At 35.4% G+C, this 18135-nt stretch overlaps 1 protein-coding gene across 1 annotated transcript in view; it reads right to left on the reverse strand.

Moving 5' to 3' along the window:
- The window catches only part of LOC111004209 (zinc finger SWIM domain-containing protein 5), a 45993-nt gene that overhangs the window by 4507 nt on the left and 23351 nt on the right, over positions 1-18135 (reverse strand). The window contains exons 2-18 of the mRNA XM_022275123.2: positions 11091-11187; positions 9339-9466; positions 8609-8820; positions 8005-8085; positions 7056-7343; positions 6655-6773; positions 6214-6285; positions 5537-5626; positions 5246-5415; positions 4656-4765; positions 3965-4199; positions 3169-3319; positions 2816-2957; positions 1892-2115; positions 1509-1633; positions 807-985; positions 158-273 (exon numbers count right to left, since the gene is read on the reverse strand). Coding sequence (XP_022130815.2) covers positions 158-273; positions 807-985; positions 1509-1633; positions 1892-2115; positions 2816-2957; positions 3169-3319; positions 3965-4199; positions 4656-4765; positions 5246-5415; positions 5537-5626; positions 6214-6285; positions 6655-6773; positions 7056-7343; positions 8005-8085; positions 8609-8820; positions 9339-9466; positions 11091-11187 — 2539 coding nt within the window. The remainder of the gene's footprint in view (positions 1-157; positions 274-806; positions 986-1508; positions 1634-1891; positions 2116-2815; positions 2958-3168; positions 3320-3964; positions 4200-4655; positions 4766-5245; positions 5416-5536; positions 5627-6213; positions 6286-6654; positions 6774-7055; positions 7344-8004; positions 8086-8608; positions 8821-9338; positions 9467-11090; positions 11188-18135) is intronic.

Genomic DNA, 18135 nt, shown 5'->3' on the forward strand with positions numbered 1-18135 from the left:
ACTAGGCAGACACAACTCGCTGTAATGACGTCATAGTGATGTAGGCTTTAAGGCCCCTCGAGACTCGCGATAGATAGGAAGCACAATCCGCTCAGGTGCCAAGATGATTTGCGCGTGTAGTACAACAGCTAATATATGTAATTTTTTATGCACTTACCACTTCTGCATAATGGACAGCAATGCGTCGAGACCCAGCTCAGTGGCGCACGTGACTAGCCATCGGACCATCTCACGGCGTCGCCAGTTCACGGCTGACAGCGTCATTCTTAACACCTGCGAGAAATTAAGTTTTATAATACAGTTCCCGGGTGAGTGATATGTTATTTTCTATAACTTATTTTTATATATATTTAGTAGTGGGCATTGTCTTTGATAAAAGTAATCGTGCAATGGCTACTAAAAGTCCAATATTTGGTTTTATTTCTGCAAAGATAATTCTGACCGTAGCACAAGAGTATTGAATAAAAAAAATTGATAATTTAAAAATATCATAATTTATGATTCTTGTTTTGACTTTTAATGTAATAAAATTTTAATTAATTAATAAAAACTAATAACTATAACATAAAATATTGTTTGTTTAATTCACATAACCTGGATACAAGTCAATTAGACGAAACCTTTTTACCAAAGCGTTTAAGAACAGTGTTGCCAATAAAAAATATATAAAAAAACAGTTATTTTTTTTCAACGGCTTTGGCACATCTAACAATAAATAGACGTCACCTATCGTCGTTGTACCCACTAGAACCGCTTAACTAGTAAATGTGATAACTCTGCTTCGATGTTCTTATTGTATAACTAACCTGTAGACCCAACTCGAACGCAGCAGCCAACAGATCCCGATGGTGGTGAGGCGCGTCTGGCGGCGCGGCGTGACGTAACGCATCTTGCGCCAGGCGGAACAGCTGCGCCGCTGAGCGTACGTGGCGTTGCGCAGCCGCCAACGCAGCGCGTAGACGACTGGGCGTACCACGAGCCGCGCCTACAATTGATTAGTTGCCTATTAATAAGCGTTTAAAGGGTTGACGTTATAAACAAAATATCGGCCCCAATATATGTGTCCTTTTCCTAAGATGTAGAAGAATAACCATTTCATAAGAATAGAGTAATATTCTAGCGGATTCGTACGTATATTTGAAGTAAGGTTAGTGCTGTTGATTACGCTTGAAGTGTGATTTTTTTGCTGTGTAGTATGATAGTTGTAGTTTGGAGGAGTTCAAGAGGAAAATTAAGATAAAATAATCTATAACAAACATATTTCGTACAAGGGTTTTAGCAAGAGTGAGCAGCATCAAAATGTAAATGTGACGTAAGAATTATGGCTGAAGCCTTTCTGTTTGAAGAAGCCGCGATGACGAAGATTTTAAGTAAATCATAAGGGAACTAAAACTTTTGTTGTAACACACGGACTTATATATTTAACTATGACAAGAGAAACACGGTAGAAACTGTAGGTCAACGTGTAAACTAAGTCCTGGTGTGGTGTGTGCTGGATATGTACTGACCCAAGAGCGCACTGGCCAAAGCCGCCTGCTGCTGCTCGGCGTGCTGTAGTGTATGCCACGCCCCCGCTCCACCCGCGCCTGCCCCGCCCCCATCTAACGCGTACGCCTCTTCCACCATGGGCAGTCTGAAGAAAATCAGCACGGTTAGTTTTACCATCTTTATTAAATACTTAAATTCCAGGTAAAATCATGGTTTGTTAGAAATGTGAAAAAAAATTCGATCTCCGTAACACATATATTGTATATAACTACGTGAATTAATTTGTGCATGAAAAAAAAACGTGTTTTGGTTGGAGCAAGTGAAATAAAAGTTTAATTTAAAAATCAATAACTATAAAATTATGTATATCGTAGATAAAATCTGAGATATCTAATTAGTATACCTCATAGCTCTTAATCCGACCCGATACGCCAAATCCGGGTCAGTAGGCAACAGAGCCAGGAACAGGAACCTCGCGAAGGTATGCGCGGGAGCAGACCTGGGATGGACCTTGGTGCCGAGACAGGAGGAGGGTCCACCCGCCAATAGAGCCCGCGCTACCCGACCACACACACCCGCAGCTGCCTCACCCTCCACTCGCTGGAGTTGGCTTATTAATCGCTCCTCCTGGAATTAAAGAGATATCGTATAGGAATTTTGCGAGAATTAATATATGGAAAAATGTTGATGTGTATGTATCGTAGTATTATTTTGTAGTTTAAGTGTAGTTTTATAATAAGTTAGTACTTGGAGTGCGAGACATTTTATGGGTTATTTTTGTACGGAGCACGAAGATGTATCATGAAACAATCGTGTATTACGTACGAGTATATTGTGTAATAGAGAAAGAGTCAAATAGATCCTCATATTGACGCCGTAGAAGCAGCAGTGTGGGTGGGTAGACGTATTGAGAAGGATACGAAAAAGGAGATTTAGGTGGTTTAGCCATGTAGAACGGATTAATGAGTCGCACCTGGAGGTGAAATTGGCTTAGCAAGGTAGGACCAAATTCAGAAGGGATAACTTAAAGTACCCATAACCGACAAGCACGATGAATTTCATGAAAGTTAATGCGAGACGAATGTCAGGTAGGAACTGGAGTATAGGTGGATAACTGGAGTGATAATACAAATACATAAACAATTACACCAAAATGCGTTAAAAATTATGCCTTTTAATGATTTTTACTATATATTTATATGACTTCTGGTTATTCCAACCCAAACAGCTTCAATACACAGAATCAAGCCTCAACGGATTCAACCAGTCATCAATACGAGGTAATAGTATTAATACATTCAAATGGATTTTTGTAAAAATCACTCACCTGTTTGCAATACCTCTCCTGCGCGTATAGTCCGTTTGGCAGCATTCTTTGCATTCCAAGGCCAAGTAGAGCGGCTTCTAACGCTAATGCTAAGTAGGTCTCTTCGGGGTTCTTACTGCCTGCTACCGGTACATGTTGATACCTATAAAGAATTAATTATAAATTATATGATATAAAAAGTATTTTATAAATGATGAGAGTCGCACGCTGAAGCCACTGCTGCAACGGGCGAGAAGAACAGGCAGGAAACTATAACTTTCCCCGAGATTCTGTTTCAGAGAAGATGGCGCCACATATTGAAGCAATAAATCTTAAAGAAAGTTTCTTTAAGATTTATTCATGACGAGGCTTACCGAGGTGGAAGTCCGGTGTTGGGCTCCTCATCGATATAGGTGTGAAGTCGCGGCGATGCCCGTTGGTCATCTGGCGCCAGGCACGCGTCAGCCAGACACTCGTACACGCACCAGATTGCCTCTAACGTCCAACCCGTCCAACACCTACTGTCTATGGACAATATGTGTAAAGAATTATCGTTACTAATAAAAGGCGTATATTATACTAAGTGATTTTTACTTAACCAATACTGCCATCATCTATACAATCGAGTGAGATTTTGAGAAACGTATGGAATTAAAAAACTGATTTAATAAATTGGTTGAATAAAATATTTAACTATTTCTGAATCGCTGTTTTTTTATAAATAAAGGATTCCTACAAATATTGCAATATGTCGGAGAAGTATTAAAAATAAAAAATTTGAATAACAATCTGGCATATATGGGTTTCGGACTTCAGATACAAACTGTACTATGTGAAATTGACGGCCTTTTCGCTTGAAACTCAAGCAACGAGTAATTAATTTTATAAAGAAACAATGATTTAATAGCTGTTTTATAGAACAAGGGGCCAACGGGCAGGATTGTCTGATGTTAAGTAATACCATGGACACTCAATACCAGAGCCCAATCGCTACTGCATTGCCGGCCCTTTAAGAATTGGTACGCTCTTTTTTGAAGAACCCTAAGTCCAAATTGGTTCGAAAATACTTCAGCAGGCAGCTGATTATAAAGTGGTGGTGCACATCAAAAACTATTTTAGCTTACAATTATTCAACTAGTTAACCAATAGTAATCAAAAGTGAATAGTTACCTTTTCCAATACATCGGTGCGTATGCGATAGCGCGCACGTATCCGTATTCGATAAGCACGTGCCCGCGTCCATATGAGCGCAAATCAGCGACAACTTCACTCTGTCACATTGACCGCCGCACGATTCGCTGCCACATTCCCTACTCGAGTTGTTACTGGAGTTAGAGTTGGTGGAATTACTACTACCTGATGCCTCCCCTCCACCCGCGTCTAGCCATCTCTGTTGCGCTACTTCCTATAAAACAATAAAGTAATTCTCTTAAAACACTGACATGGTTACGAGAACCATTGTTTTTGTCATAGTTTAATGTTAACTCTAAATTTAATAAGGAATTTCAATTTTGTAGCGAAACCCACGCACCCCGGTTTCCCCTTAGTAGTTTTTGGGTGTTTTCTGTGGTTATACTTTATATATAATATAATATTAAGCATTACTAAATAAAATAAAAATACTTTCAAATAATAACATTTAATTACTTTGATATATCGATTAAAATAAGACAAAACGCAAAAACATGAAACAGCAAAGATAAGCCATTAGCATTTCACTTATCTACCGTGTTACGTGTTGACGTCATTAAAGTTAATATCTATCAATATTACCTTAATGACGTCAACACGTTAAACATTAAATCGTACATTTCTATAACGAACTTTATTTAAAATATTATGAATGAGAATTATAATATACCTGTCGATGTCTCATGGCCCTGGCAGCAGCGACAGCAAGTCTGAGAGCGGCGGGCGCGCGTCCATGGGCACGTAAGGCCTCTATTCTGGCGCCCACTACTGGTAAATGTTCTGAAATAATTACCTTCATGAGTTAAACTATAATTATTCAACATTGATCACAAAATTATTATTTTTAACAAAATAATTTATTCCTTCATAAAAGTTGTAAATTTTCTATGGTATAATCTAATACTTTTGGCCAATCTGCAGTTGGTCGAGAAATCTCCGTTTAAGTTGGAGAAAGAGCCTCGATCGATGAAAGAGATCTTAGAAGAATAATAATATAAATTGAGATACGCCACGCCATTGTGAAGTTGTTTTAAAAATACCAGCCTAATTCTAATTATAACCAGATTATTTGCTACATATATATACTTATCTAAGTTCAATTCCATCAAGAACAATTATTGGTTGGCTGTTGATAGGCATTACACTGCTGAAATATACTTAGTATTATGTATAATATTACGTATACCTTATACGTTTATACGTGTGCACAGATCAAGATTTTGTTCACAATTTTTCTATACATTGATGACGTAATCTTACCATGCCATAAAGGTTGACCAATTTCGTTGAATTTGGGGTAACACTGAAGGGTGGTGGATGCGTTGGAGGCACCGGCTTTGTCCAGTTTATCTGGGTCACAGTACTCGTCTGAACTGAGGATGTTCTTGAGGTGATCATTTTCCCATGAAATATCTACCGCGTCCAGTGCTCTGTGAACATATTTTTTTAAAGCTATAGTTTTTTTTGTAAATTAACTCGGGCAATCCGGAATGAGGGATTACTGTATTTCCATTTTACAAATTAAGTATCATAATAGAAATCTCAACTTACTTATGAAACACCGTGCGTGGAGTGAGTGGTTGTGATCTTTGATTGTGTAGCCTTAACCGTTTGCTTGCTCTTCTATATTCACGTTCGTAGCTAGAGAATACAATATAAGCCTTTAAAATCACATGATAAGGAAGGGATCCGAGACAAAAGAATTCGTTTTCCAGAGAATGCTCATGTATGAAGTCGAATACAGAGAGACCGCACGAAAGTCTCAAGTGATCCGAGCATGTCGAATCTCTGGGGCCGTTCAAGTACGTAAGCAGATTTACAGAAGTAAGCAAAGCTCTCAAAAATAATAGTACATAAACGCATTTCGTTTGAAGCATAGACAATGAGTGTGTAATATGTGAACCCCCCCCCCCCCTCATAGTACTTACGTAATACTTGAACGTCCCCTCTATCAATAGACTAGATAGAATTTTTGAGTGTGACAAATGAATGAATGATGAATCACGAAGCAATTACTTAAAGAAAATATAGCATCAATTGTTTATACAAATACTAGCGGCCCGATAAAAAAAATGGTGAATCAAAATACCGAACTGGTCAAGAGAATGGTTATAGATTGGTAACTACCCCTAATACCATCGTTAGCGATACTGAACAGTTGATACCTGGATAATGAAAATATTTAAGACTACTTACAATGTGTATTAACGTATGGAAAAAATATTTACTTATTTGGTCTAGATTCTTCATCGGAGCTTTCTGAGTGGGAATGGACTTCTCTTCGCTGACGTTCTCTATGCCTGAAACAAAACAATATTAATTGTAATTCGATACAGCGAAACGTGTATGACAACAAGCATAAATGGCGCCAAAAACGAAATAACTGCGCATGTGCTATTTTTTTATTTTTTTGAGTTTACGGCCTGTTCTCTAGACTGTGCCTGTGCTAGTGCTGCCACAGATAAATCAAAAGTTCAAAGAGGTCACTTTTATATCAAAATAATTAATACATTAACTCTAGAGCTTGTTTATTTATGTGTTTCTTGTATTGTTTTATAGCGTAAATGACAATGTTATGAAATTAATGATAATGATATTTAAATAACAATTTATTCAATACGTCATCATGCATTTGGTTCAAAGTTCGTCAAATAATAAAAAGCAAATACCTGTCCCTCTCTTCTCTTTCCCTTAGCCTCTCCCTGTCCCTCTCTTCCCTTCTCTCTCTATCTCTATCTCTGTGATCTCTGTCGCGATCTCTTTCATTTCTCTCCCTTTCTCTCGCGTACTGAAATACGAATAGGTTATTATTTCAGACAACACCAAACTTCTACTAATGAATGAATTTAATTACCTTAAATGGTAGAAAACATGTCTTTGGAATAATTTTCAGCTCCGAAATGTTATTCTAGATTAGTATTTAAAAAAGCATGCAAGCAAAGGAGTTTGACTATTCAATTCGATCTTTGGTATTTTTTTTTTTAATTTTAATGACTAAGCCTTGTGCCTTAATAATAAAAATTATGGTAAATTAAGGTATATGGAAGATATAAGGATACTTCACACTCACCAACGGAAAAGACCTATAATCGGGATCCTCTGTGGGGCAGACTTCCACAGCAGACCATTTTTCTAACAGTTTCCTCCACTGTGTCCTATAGCACTCATTGCTACCCGGGTCCAACACAATGCTGACCCATAAGGCACCCAATTGTTCCCACAGTTGTCTACATTTTTCTGTCATGGGGGTATTCTGATTCCGCCACAACAGAAGCCGAGGGTCTGATAGGAACTGCTCCGTCATCAACATAAGCATTCGTGGACCGTTCGAGTCTTGCGCACGGAGCATCTCCCTGACCTGAAATGATTTAAGTTTGATTATAATGATTTAAGTAATTTGATTTAGCTATATGGTCTTGTGGCTTCAGCGTGCGACTGTCGTTCCTAAGGTTGTAGGTTCGAGCCCCAGTTATGCACCAATAGACTTTCTATGTGCGCAGCTGAAGGACAACATTGTGATTAAACCGGCTTGCCTTAGACCTGAAAAGTCGCCGGCGTCTGTCAGGTACAGGGGGCGGATCATCTACTTGTTAATAGATTGAAAAATGATTATGAAATAGATACATTAATCTGAGGCCCAGACCTAAACATGTTGTAGCGCCATTGATTATTATTATATTTTGACTCATTGACAATGTTATAAAAATATTTAATGTAGAGCAACCAGATGAAATAACGAATAGACTCGCATATAAGCAATACTACTACTACAACATTGTTATAATAACTAATATATTTGCAATGGCTCAGATTTTCAGAAGACAAGACTATTCTATACGTTATATATTTAATAATTAAGAAATATTCTGCTTGATTTAAAAAGAAGAATGGTCCACGTGTAATGAACGCGAAAAAAATGATTAAACTTCGGAGTATACAATATACTTTTGTTTATTAATTGTGTAATAAAATAGTAAAAAAATGTACCTGTAAATTAAGTGAATTAAATATATGCTTACCTTCGAAAATAAGGAGTTTAATTGCTTGTTGGCATTATAATATGTTCCCTGTAGTAAATATGCCCGCACTTGTTCGCAAACCTGGAATTAAAATATAAAGAAATTACTCATAACATTCAATAATTATTTATTTTAAACTTGATTTCTACTATCACAGAGTAACATTTAACTCGTAAGAAAAAAAGGAAAAATACCTAAATCTTCTTTTAATAGTATTCACACGTTGGAATTTTGTACACATTTAAGACTATACTCCGATTAAGAAGATAAATAACTTCAGAAAAACAAAGGAATTTAAAGAAAAAGAAAAATTAAGGAAATTATAATGATTTTTAATGTTATTGTTGAAAATAATGGGAAACTGTATATTTATTAATGATGTGTTATTTATAAACTTGTATGTTTGTTAGTAATTGTTAAACTAAATAAATATTATTTTTACACAACAAACATGTGTGTTTTGATTTCGTAAATGTGCACAATAATATTTATCTTCGAAATAATCGTAATTATTTTTTGTTATATATTTTAATCAAAATCTTTTTTATACAGAACGGGGCGTTCGGCCACAATCCCACTAAGTCACTATTTATCATCATTATACCTGAATCTCGTCCAAATGCCAAGCATGATGTGCATCAGGCGGAGGACCCGCTGTTGGGTCAGGGGCCCCACAGATCCTGTTGATAGCTGATCGCGCCTGCAGCACTTCATCAGCCAACTTCTGCGCGGTCGGCAGTACCTCCGTGTGATGTTCCGCTATTAAATACTGTACAAACTTCTGGAGCTGCTGCCGATCCATCTGCAGTAGGGTTTCTGTAAGTTAAGCGAAATATTGTGTGATTTAGCTTTAATTAAAGGACGCATTAAAACAAAACACGATCGACAATGTCACAGACAACGTTAAAATGTTAAATTCAGAGATATACGTAAATATACGTCAAAAAAGTATATACTGTGGTTCAGTTCCAGTATTAATAGAGTTAATAATTACCACCCGATTAAATTAAATTACGACGAATTTTTTTTCAATGAAATATTAAAAAAATTTAACTAATATTATACTTTAATGCATTAAAATTTTTGACACTGAGAAATTGTTTGGACAATGAATCTTCCGCGAAAATAAAATGATATGGTTCATCTAGATTCTAGACTATTGGAACATTAATAACACGCCCTTAAAAATAGCGATTTTTATTGAGGTTTTACAGTGAAACGATTATTCTGAATACAATCAGATGTTCGACATTCTATAGAGCTGAAGTGGTACTCGCGTTTACGTGTCAAAATTACAAAATAAGTTCACTGCCCGTTTTATAAAGCTTGTATACCTGATATGGGAACCCGTAGCCTCACTGAATCCGCATTTCTTATGCGGTACAGAGCTAAGGCGACTACATGCTGACACCAAAAGATGTCGCGCGCTTCGCAACTGCATGTTACCCCAGTTATCTTGCACCTAGAAATTTTTAAGGGTTTAGTAATATATGTAACAAGAGGTAACATTGCTATAAATTAATAAAAATAATTTAGTGGCGCTACAACCTTTTTAGGTCTGGGCTTCAGATTTCTGTATCAAGTTTATTTGTCATTCTAATAGGCAAGTAGGTGATCAGCCTCGTGTGCCTGACACGCGCCATCGACTTTTTGGGTCTAAGGTAAGCCGGTTTCAACACGATGATTTCCTTTATCGATCGAACGAATGTTAAATGCGCACATAGGAAGGTCCATTGGTGCTCAGCCGGGAATCGAACTGCGATCCCAGGCAACTAGGCCAATAATGCTCTCAAAAAACAGTTACGTAACGTTCGTTTTTACTGTAAGAAACTGTCGATATATTAAAAAACTTCCTCGTGAGTCATTCTAGATATTGATGAAAACCTCTACAACTTTTCTAATGCATTATTATTATTAATACAGCATATTATTCTTAACACAGCCTTCGACTTTCTAAGTTTGTCTGCAGCGATTTTTTTTTCATAGTTCCGAATAATGTATAGTATATTGCACTCACAGATAACGTCGCATTGTATTGGTAGCCTCAAAATCTCTATAGTAGATCCACATTATACCCTACAACCTCACAAACTCCACCACTTTACAAGTAGAGAAGTGTAAATTAGGTTCTTAATGTCATAATTAAAAATAAACTTGTAAATTGTAATAAATAAATATTAAAAGTATCGTAAATAAAATGTCTATTATAGCTCAATTTTAAACCAACGAGTAGTCAAAGAAGCCATCAAAGCTTTCAATTCTATGGAGGCATGAAATTACTTTCTATAATTTCGGATCCTTTATTTAGAGCTGGTTCAATAAAGGACACAATCGTTTACGATCTCCAAGGTGACAGAGTTTCGGATTACAATAGATAGTAGAATCCTCGATAATAAAAGAACTACGTCCTGCCTCCAACAATGCCTTTAACAGCGGTTTCTTCTGCTGTATTGCGTCAGAAATTCATTTAACTGATGATAAATCATATAAGGAAATTTTTATGATATCGAAGATTGACGGTATGTATGCAGTAGATTTCGTTAATTTTGTAAATACAAAAATATTATACATAGTTATTGCATCCTCCTTCTAAGATTATATGCTTTTTAAGTTTTTAATGCGTCTTAAGATATTTAACATCGTAATCTATTACTTCGAATAAAAATTCGCGTACTATGATTAGAGAGGTTCTTTACAATTTTGTTTTATATAGTGATTAAAGACATAAAAAAGGTTTAATAATTCTTGTTTATGTACATCGCCGTTATTATTTGTTCATGATGCAGCGAACTTCGTGAAGCCTTATTATGTTTTTTTTTATTACCTTTTTAGTAGCTATGGCTACATATGGAACATTTTGCTATGCTACTTAGAGGCTGTTTGCTTTTCTGGATTAAAAACTTAAGTATTTTAGTTTCAATTTTGTCCCCATCAAAAACCTTCCTCTGAATACAAGGAATAATTAAAAAAAATATCTAATAGATACGTACAGCTTGGCAACATATTTTACGGTACATTTTTATTTATATATGTAACTTATTTAATAATTAATAATCGACTTATACATATATCATAAATTAAAATACCTGTCAAATGAAACTGTAACTCTATATAGCCTTTCAGGTTCAGCTGAACAGGGGCTGATGGCCGCTGGTGCTCGAACAACTCCACTCAGATGGAAACCTGGAAATAACAAACAATAACTTTAAAATAGCACTTACTCAAGGTACGGGTTTAGGGCCCATAAGATACACAATATTCACGCAGGTAAATGCGTGAAAATTTTTTACATTCGCAAGATATTATAGAATTTAAAGTTTATAGAAGTAAAAAAATATAAAAAGTTAATATAAGTAAAACAATGCCGATAAGCCTTGCAATGACTACACCAATTAATTTGACAATTGACAATCGCGACCGTATCCAAGCGTAAAGAATAAATACGTAGATCATGTGAGAGAGATCTTAAGAGAGGCCTAGAGGATCAACCTTCTGTGCGGCATATACAGATACAAATAATGGCTGTGCAGCGATGAATTAGTCTTTCTATTTGCACTTTCTCCTACTGTGAAGGCAAACAACGTAAGGAAACCGGCGTGTCTCAAATTCAATCATTCACATGTGTCAATCACTGAAGGTTGCACCCGAGGATGCAATCTGAGGCAAAGACCTCGGTTAGTAACACTGGATTATGATTATAGATCATAGGAGGTATTTAAAAATGACTTAACAACAAACGTTTAGGACTATTGAAACGGAAACTAGAGCAGATTTTATCGAACATTCAAAGGTTAGCTTCACTTTCAAAAGTCAATTCCCAGGTCGGTCTTGTGTAAGAATAATTGCTCTAAAATGTCAGCCATATAATTTGGCCCAAGTCATTGCCCAAGGATAGGGTGCTTTTGTTACCAAAGCCCTAAATGGGCGATGGAGCATTACGAAGTTAAACGTGGCAATTAGTGCGTATTTTACTATTTTAGGCCTATTCACTAAACGAAATAATACGCGAGCATTTGACAGACTTTCAGTAAAAGAAAGTACTAGGAGTCATAAATGTTTAGACGAAAAAACGAGTAATTTTTTGCGGGTATTTGTAAAGGCATGTCTTAGACTACCTCTAATTATACCTATGAAGGAAATCTACGTGAAATCGCCACTGAGTTAATAATCAGGTTTAATAGTAGCAAAGTATGAAACTGTAATATTTATAAAAAGAACAAAAAAATTGTAATACAATTTCTGTTCACAATCACTCCGATTACAATTTCTTTTACGTTTAGTTTCAACTTCCTGTGGTGTATTGGCGAATTCGTGTTTAAAGGATATAGAATTTTTGATTAGATCAATTAAAACATATTTTTGGTTGTCGATTCGAAATTAAAAAAAAATTTTACACTGAATCTGGAAATTGATATTGATAGATTTGTAAATAAATTCCCGAATAGATACAATCAAACGTTGGCAATTGCATGTTTTTTAGACAGACACACAATCATTCTCATAAATTTTCAACTTCTATGAAATGATACGAAAAACCAAATAATATTTACCAACAAATGAAGTAAAAGTCAGTACGTATATGAAAACGTGATCCGATTGAATGGAACCCTCAAGTTTCATATAAAAACGTTAAAAATATATTTGGCAACCGAGACGGAAGCGAACTGGCACTTGAGAAAAAGGCAGGTTATGAAGAAAAAGTTAAAAAATGGCGGCCATATAGCGGCAGCTGCGATATTGCATCGCGACGAATGTTGATTTGTTATCGTATACGTTCAATACAGCTGAGTACACAATCTGTGTTGGAGTAAAATCGACTTTAGCTCCTTGTAATAAAATACAATGATCCTTGCGAATGAACACGCAGGGCTGGCTAATCGGTACATACGCTTCGATAAGATTTTGATTGGAATCACTTATTTTTACAGCTGTGGTTTGCGGTTACAATTTGTGGATTCCAATTTTTCTCACAACCATTGACATACACAGTACCGGTATTCTGCAACATCAAATACAGATTCCGACGTTATTATATAATTTAGATGTAGATTTCACTTTCCAAATCGCAGCGTCCGTACACTGTAACTTCCAAGAAAGAGTTTCCGACGTATTTGAATGCAATTACTAGGTAGTTCTCTCAAGCTCTTTCTTAATCTATAGTTCTGGAAACGTCAATTAAACTTAACACTACTTTCAAGAGCTGTCAAACTATTTCTTCTGTTGAAGTTTTGGCATATTTGACAGCGGTCAAGGAGAGACTGTGATTTGAGATACGATACACTTCAATATTCGTGGCGCCGACATCTTTGAAATCGCGTGGTAGAAAACCTCAATATTGAATTTGGAATCAATCGCTATTATTTACGGAGTAGCATCGCTCACATTTCTATTATAGTGTCGACTATCGATCCAAGACATGATTGTGACATGAGATACGTTTAAGAATACGAGCGTAATTTATCTTTTAACGTATACGTAAAATCCTATTTAAATCTTATATCAAACTTTCAACCAATATTTATAAAACAGGACACATCCATACTCAGAATAACGTCGAATAAAAGCTAATTGTTACGTATATATAGAAATAGGTTTATGGTGCTATAATTGCTTCCTTAATTAATCAGGCATCAAATTTATGAATCTAAGTAATATAACTAATGAGTCTAATAATAGGAATACTTAGAAAACTTCTACAAAAAACATCAATATCATTGTTTTAATGGAATCTCGCTGTTGGTATGATGAGCTTTGGCTTGGGTGGAATGGACTTTTTCCCGCAGCGCAAGGGCGTTAGAATATGTATTAATTATTATTATATGTTATAATTAATATTATATATAACATATAATATTCGAATGTCTCTGTTCTGTTGACCTGAAGAGCCTTGACAGCTCGGGCTGTATTGGCGCACATGTCCGCAACTAGTATCAATAATTAACATTTTTACACATAGACAACGCCATCTGTTGAATGATAATGATAAAACCGAATCAATCTACACAGACCGTACTTCATAAATTAACCTACCATTAAATATAATTTGATTGACGTCAACTGCCAAAGTTTAACATTTAAAAAATATTGACGTAATCGTTACTAAGTTTTTTATTAATAATTTGGCTTCACCTGAATGATTGAACGAATGCGTATTTCATAACAAAGTGTATTTTTCTTACGACCTTCTTCAATATTCAGGTCAGTGGCTAGGTCAAGGCAGCCATTGTGTGACTGGGGACATACTTTAATTACATTCGTTGTTATGTATATTACGTTCGCGTGAGACTATTAAAAACAATATTATACGCTGATAGCAAACCACTACCAAAGACAGTTAAAATAATTCTAATTCACCACGAGTAATCTAGAACCTATTATGCAGAAGTGGTCTGATGTATTTAACAGCGTAGCTAGCTAGCTATTACTTAGATTCGAAGATTAGGTAGCTACCTAATCTTAACGATTTTGAATATATACGTAATAATTAAGTAACAGATTTCTTCATATCATACTTTTACACACTGTAGAAAATTTTATTATGTGATTTTCTGTACTATAATAATATAGTATTATTACAAAGAATATTTTTTTTATATTTAAAACCTAGCGTGCTTCGCTGAATATTTTGCAGATATGAATGTCTTCAATAAACCTTTCCATCAACAATCACTGTGCTCTATTGTCAATAGATTCCACAGAGTAAGTTTGGTTAAAATATAAGTTATATGTAGAACGAATGTGTTGCGTAAATTTTAATTTAAAGATATTTAATTTAAAATTTATTTAGCTGTAACAAATAAAAGTTCAAAGAAAAAATAGAGCTATAAATACAAATTTATTATAATTAAATCCGAATTAAGCCAGTTGGGGTCTTTAGAAAGTTGAATAAAGACTACTTTCTCGAATGTTTGTTAATACTATCATATTTCACAAGTTAATGTGGATCAATACTGAGTTTTATGGACTGAGACATACTATTGAAAAATTCATTTGAATACCTTTAAAAAATCCGAAATTTGTTTGTTGAACGGACATACATACATTACAATTTACAGTAAGCATGGAGGGAATGTGACTAATGGACCGACCTGGTATCAGAAAAGGTGATTTATACCATTCAACTACTGGAAATCACCAGTGCAGCAGTACAGTAATAGTAGTAGTGAGCAAGTGATCGGAGGATATTAGAGTTTTCAAGAACTCTGTCTGGACGAAATGATTACAAACTAATTAAAATTTAAACTGCGGCATTATAATTATTTATTTTGCTGTTAGCTCTTGTTGTATTATGACAATAACAGTAACATTGTGAATATATAAAACACTATATAGATAACAAAACGTCTTATAATATGCCAGCAAATTCCTAAAGCCGTCCTGTTTTGGTTGGCCACAAGACGCATTCTCGACATACAACATCCGCACTATACGACTATTCAAATTTTCGAAAACCATTTAAACACAATTTGTAGAATTGCTAGCTATAAAATCAGTCTCAAAATCCGGTTGAAACCAGAAATATTAAAATAAATGTCGTAAATTTGGCCTTATAACAGTGGCGTGGGCACCGCCATTCCTTTTTATTTACGATTATACTCGCATCAAGTCATTATAACTTTTGTGCGCGACTGTGTTGTGAATTCTAATTTTTTTGTTCGACTCCGCTCTTTATTGTTCTTTGTTGTAGAAATTTGTGGTTATTGGCCTTGTTTTACAACGCTATTATACACCATGACAAATATATGTAGATGACTTAACAGACTTTACAATTTATATCGCTCCGAATTTATAGGGAGCATAGTTGATAATGATGTCAAGAATTTAGCACATAAATACTTTGTTTTACGTAATAATGAGAACGAAAACGAATTTGATACATATCTAGTTCCTATAACAGATGTCCCACTTTCAACCTATGCCCGAGCCTTTGCATGAGTGCGTCTAAGTAACCGGTTTGTTTACATTAATCACCGGCCGTTGTGTGCGCCGCCGAGTTCGATGTGTGAGTCATATCTTTACGTCACTTTGTTTACATCGGCACTAGTGTGCGTGCCACGGCTACAGGGATCACGGAGGACGTCACGCGCGCACGTGCGCGTGTAGGTGTGTTCGCATGGCGTGACGTCACAGAGCGTTTCGTCACGCGTTTTACTGTGTGCATGAGGCGAATTACCTCTCTGCCGTAGTGTGCGTTCAGGCCAAGCCAATGTTACATTTTTGTGACCTTAACCGTCGTATTGCAAGACTTGTCCTTACGTAATTGTCGTATTCCTAATATAGACATCATTACTCAATTGGATTCGACATTTTCATTCAATTTTGAATTGAAACTTCTAGAAAACACGAACACAGTAAGTTTTTATTTTACTTACGAAAAATGTCTATAGAGTTATTATTTCGTTGTTTTGATAAACAACACATAATGTGTTATATATTATGCGCTTACATTAAACAATTAAATCGTTAATTCTTATACCTAGATTATATCCTATCCAGTTTTATCCAACATGTTTTAAATACACTACATAAATAAAACATACTTTAGTAATAAGTTACTAATGGTGATGACACGGGGCACACCTGCTACTTCACAGGTGTTTCGGATGTATCAACAAAGTGTTTGACCCCTCATTACTACCACCCTAAGGGTAATATACCAAACAAAGTAAGTTTAATGTAACTTCCGCACACAGCTTTACATGTAGGTGTAACTCGTAGGTTTTTGTATCCAAGAGGCTTTTTTTATTCACAAAATGTGTTTTTAAGCGTGTTTGCCTAGAACGTTCAACCTAATGGATGGATGAGTTACAAGAACAGGACAGGATTCCGGATAATTACTTATTTAATGTAATGTGATATACTTTAGTTTTATAGAACACATCAATATCTACTTTAAAGTCCACGATATGTCTAACAAAAAAGATTAGTTTTGCATTAAAAAGTCTTTTAACCGATAAGCTTCGGGCTATAGAACAAAGTGCTACCAAATTAATGCGAGTGAAACCGCAGACACAGCTAGTACATTATATAATAGGATATTAAGGTTAAAGGATAGAATTTGTGAAGGAAATTACGCGGTAATGACGCAGATGACGTTCGGTAGTTAAGTCATTAAAATGACATCTGTAAAAGGTTTTTGTAATTTTAATAATTGAAATAATGGTCTAAAATAAAATCAGACCTTTTTATTCAGAATTTAAAACAATAAATTTTATCGGACGAAGTTTGTTTGGAACAAAGTACAGACGCAGAATTCATGTCCATATTCTAGTATTTTGTTTCTTAAGTCACAAATCTCGCTATCAAATATCCTACATGCAGATAAAAAATTGGCAATTGACAGCTCTTCTAAATATATTCTAGTCTGTTTCACTAAACACTAACCATAAAGTAATTGTAAAAAAAGTAAAAACGTTAGCTCGACATCTGTTAGTTTACACAGACTATACACGTATAATGCAAAACAAGTAAAATTAAAATGATAATATGCAAACATCCGCCCACATTCACATTAAATATCCGGACTGAAGGGAAGTGGAGCCGAGTGCATTTACATGTATGCGGGGCAGATGGGATGTAAATATATTCGGTTTCGTTATAACGTCCATTGTCTGGTACTGATTATGTCGTTAAGTGTTGAAGCCAATTTAAAAATGGCGTTCGAAAACTGTCTTTTAGGGTATTTTGAAGGATTCAAAATTTCCCGTTCTTTATACGCTAACAACATTCAGAAACTAGTCTTAGCGCGAACTATGACCCTGAACTATACACTTCCCACGTACGTCAAATTCCAATGGATTTGATATACTAAAAGCATATAACAATACACGTGAAATGGACTTCTTTCGGAACTCACAGATGTGAAAGTCCAACACATTTTTGCCATACGAGGGACACTGAGTGCTTAGTCTGGGTTCTGAATATCACTTTACTACGCAACAGTGAACGTCAAACGATCGTTAACTTTCAAAATTCAAAATTTGTTCATATGAGATAAACTGTACTAAAACCCAATCATAATTTGACTGATAGCACTCATGTGTGTAGACAGATCGCTTATACAAAGATATTCGGTACCTTGTAAGTATGTCATCCAAGTAATTGAAGCCTTTTTATCATGTATTGTATCTT

This window comes from Pieris rapae, chromosome 13 (assembly GCF_905147795.1).
Source record: "Pieris rapae chromosome 13, ilPieRapa1.1, whole genome shotgun sequence".
Classification (NCBI taxonomy): domain Eukaryota; kingdom Metazoa; phylum Arthropoda; class Insecta; order Lepidoptera; family Pieridae; genus Pieris; species Pieris rapae.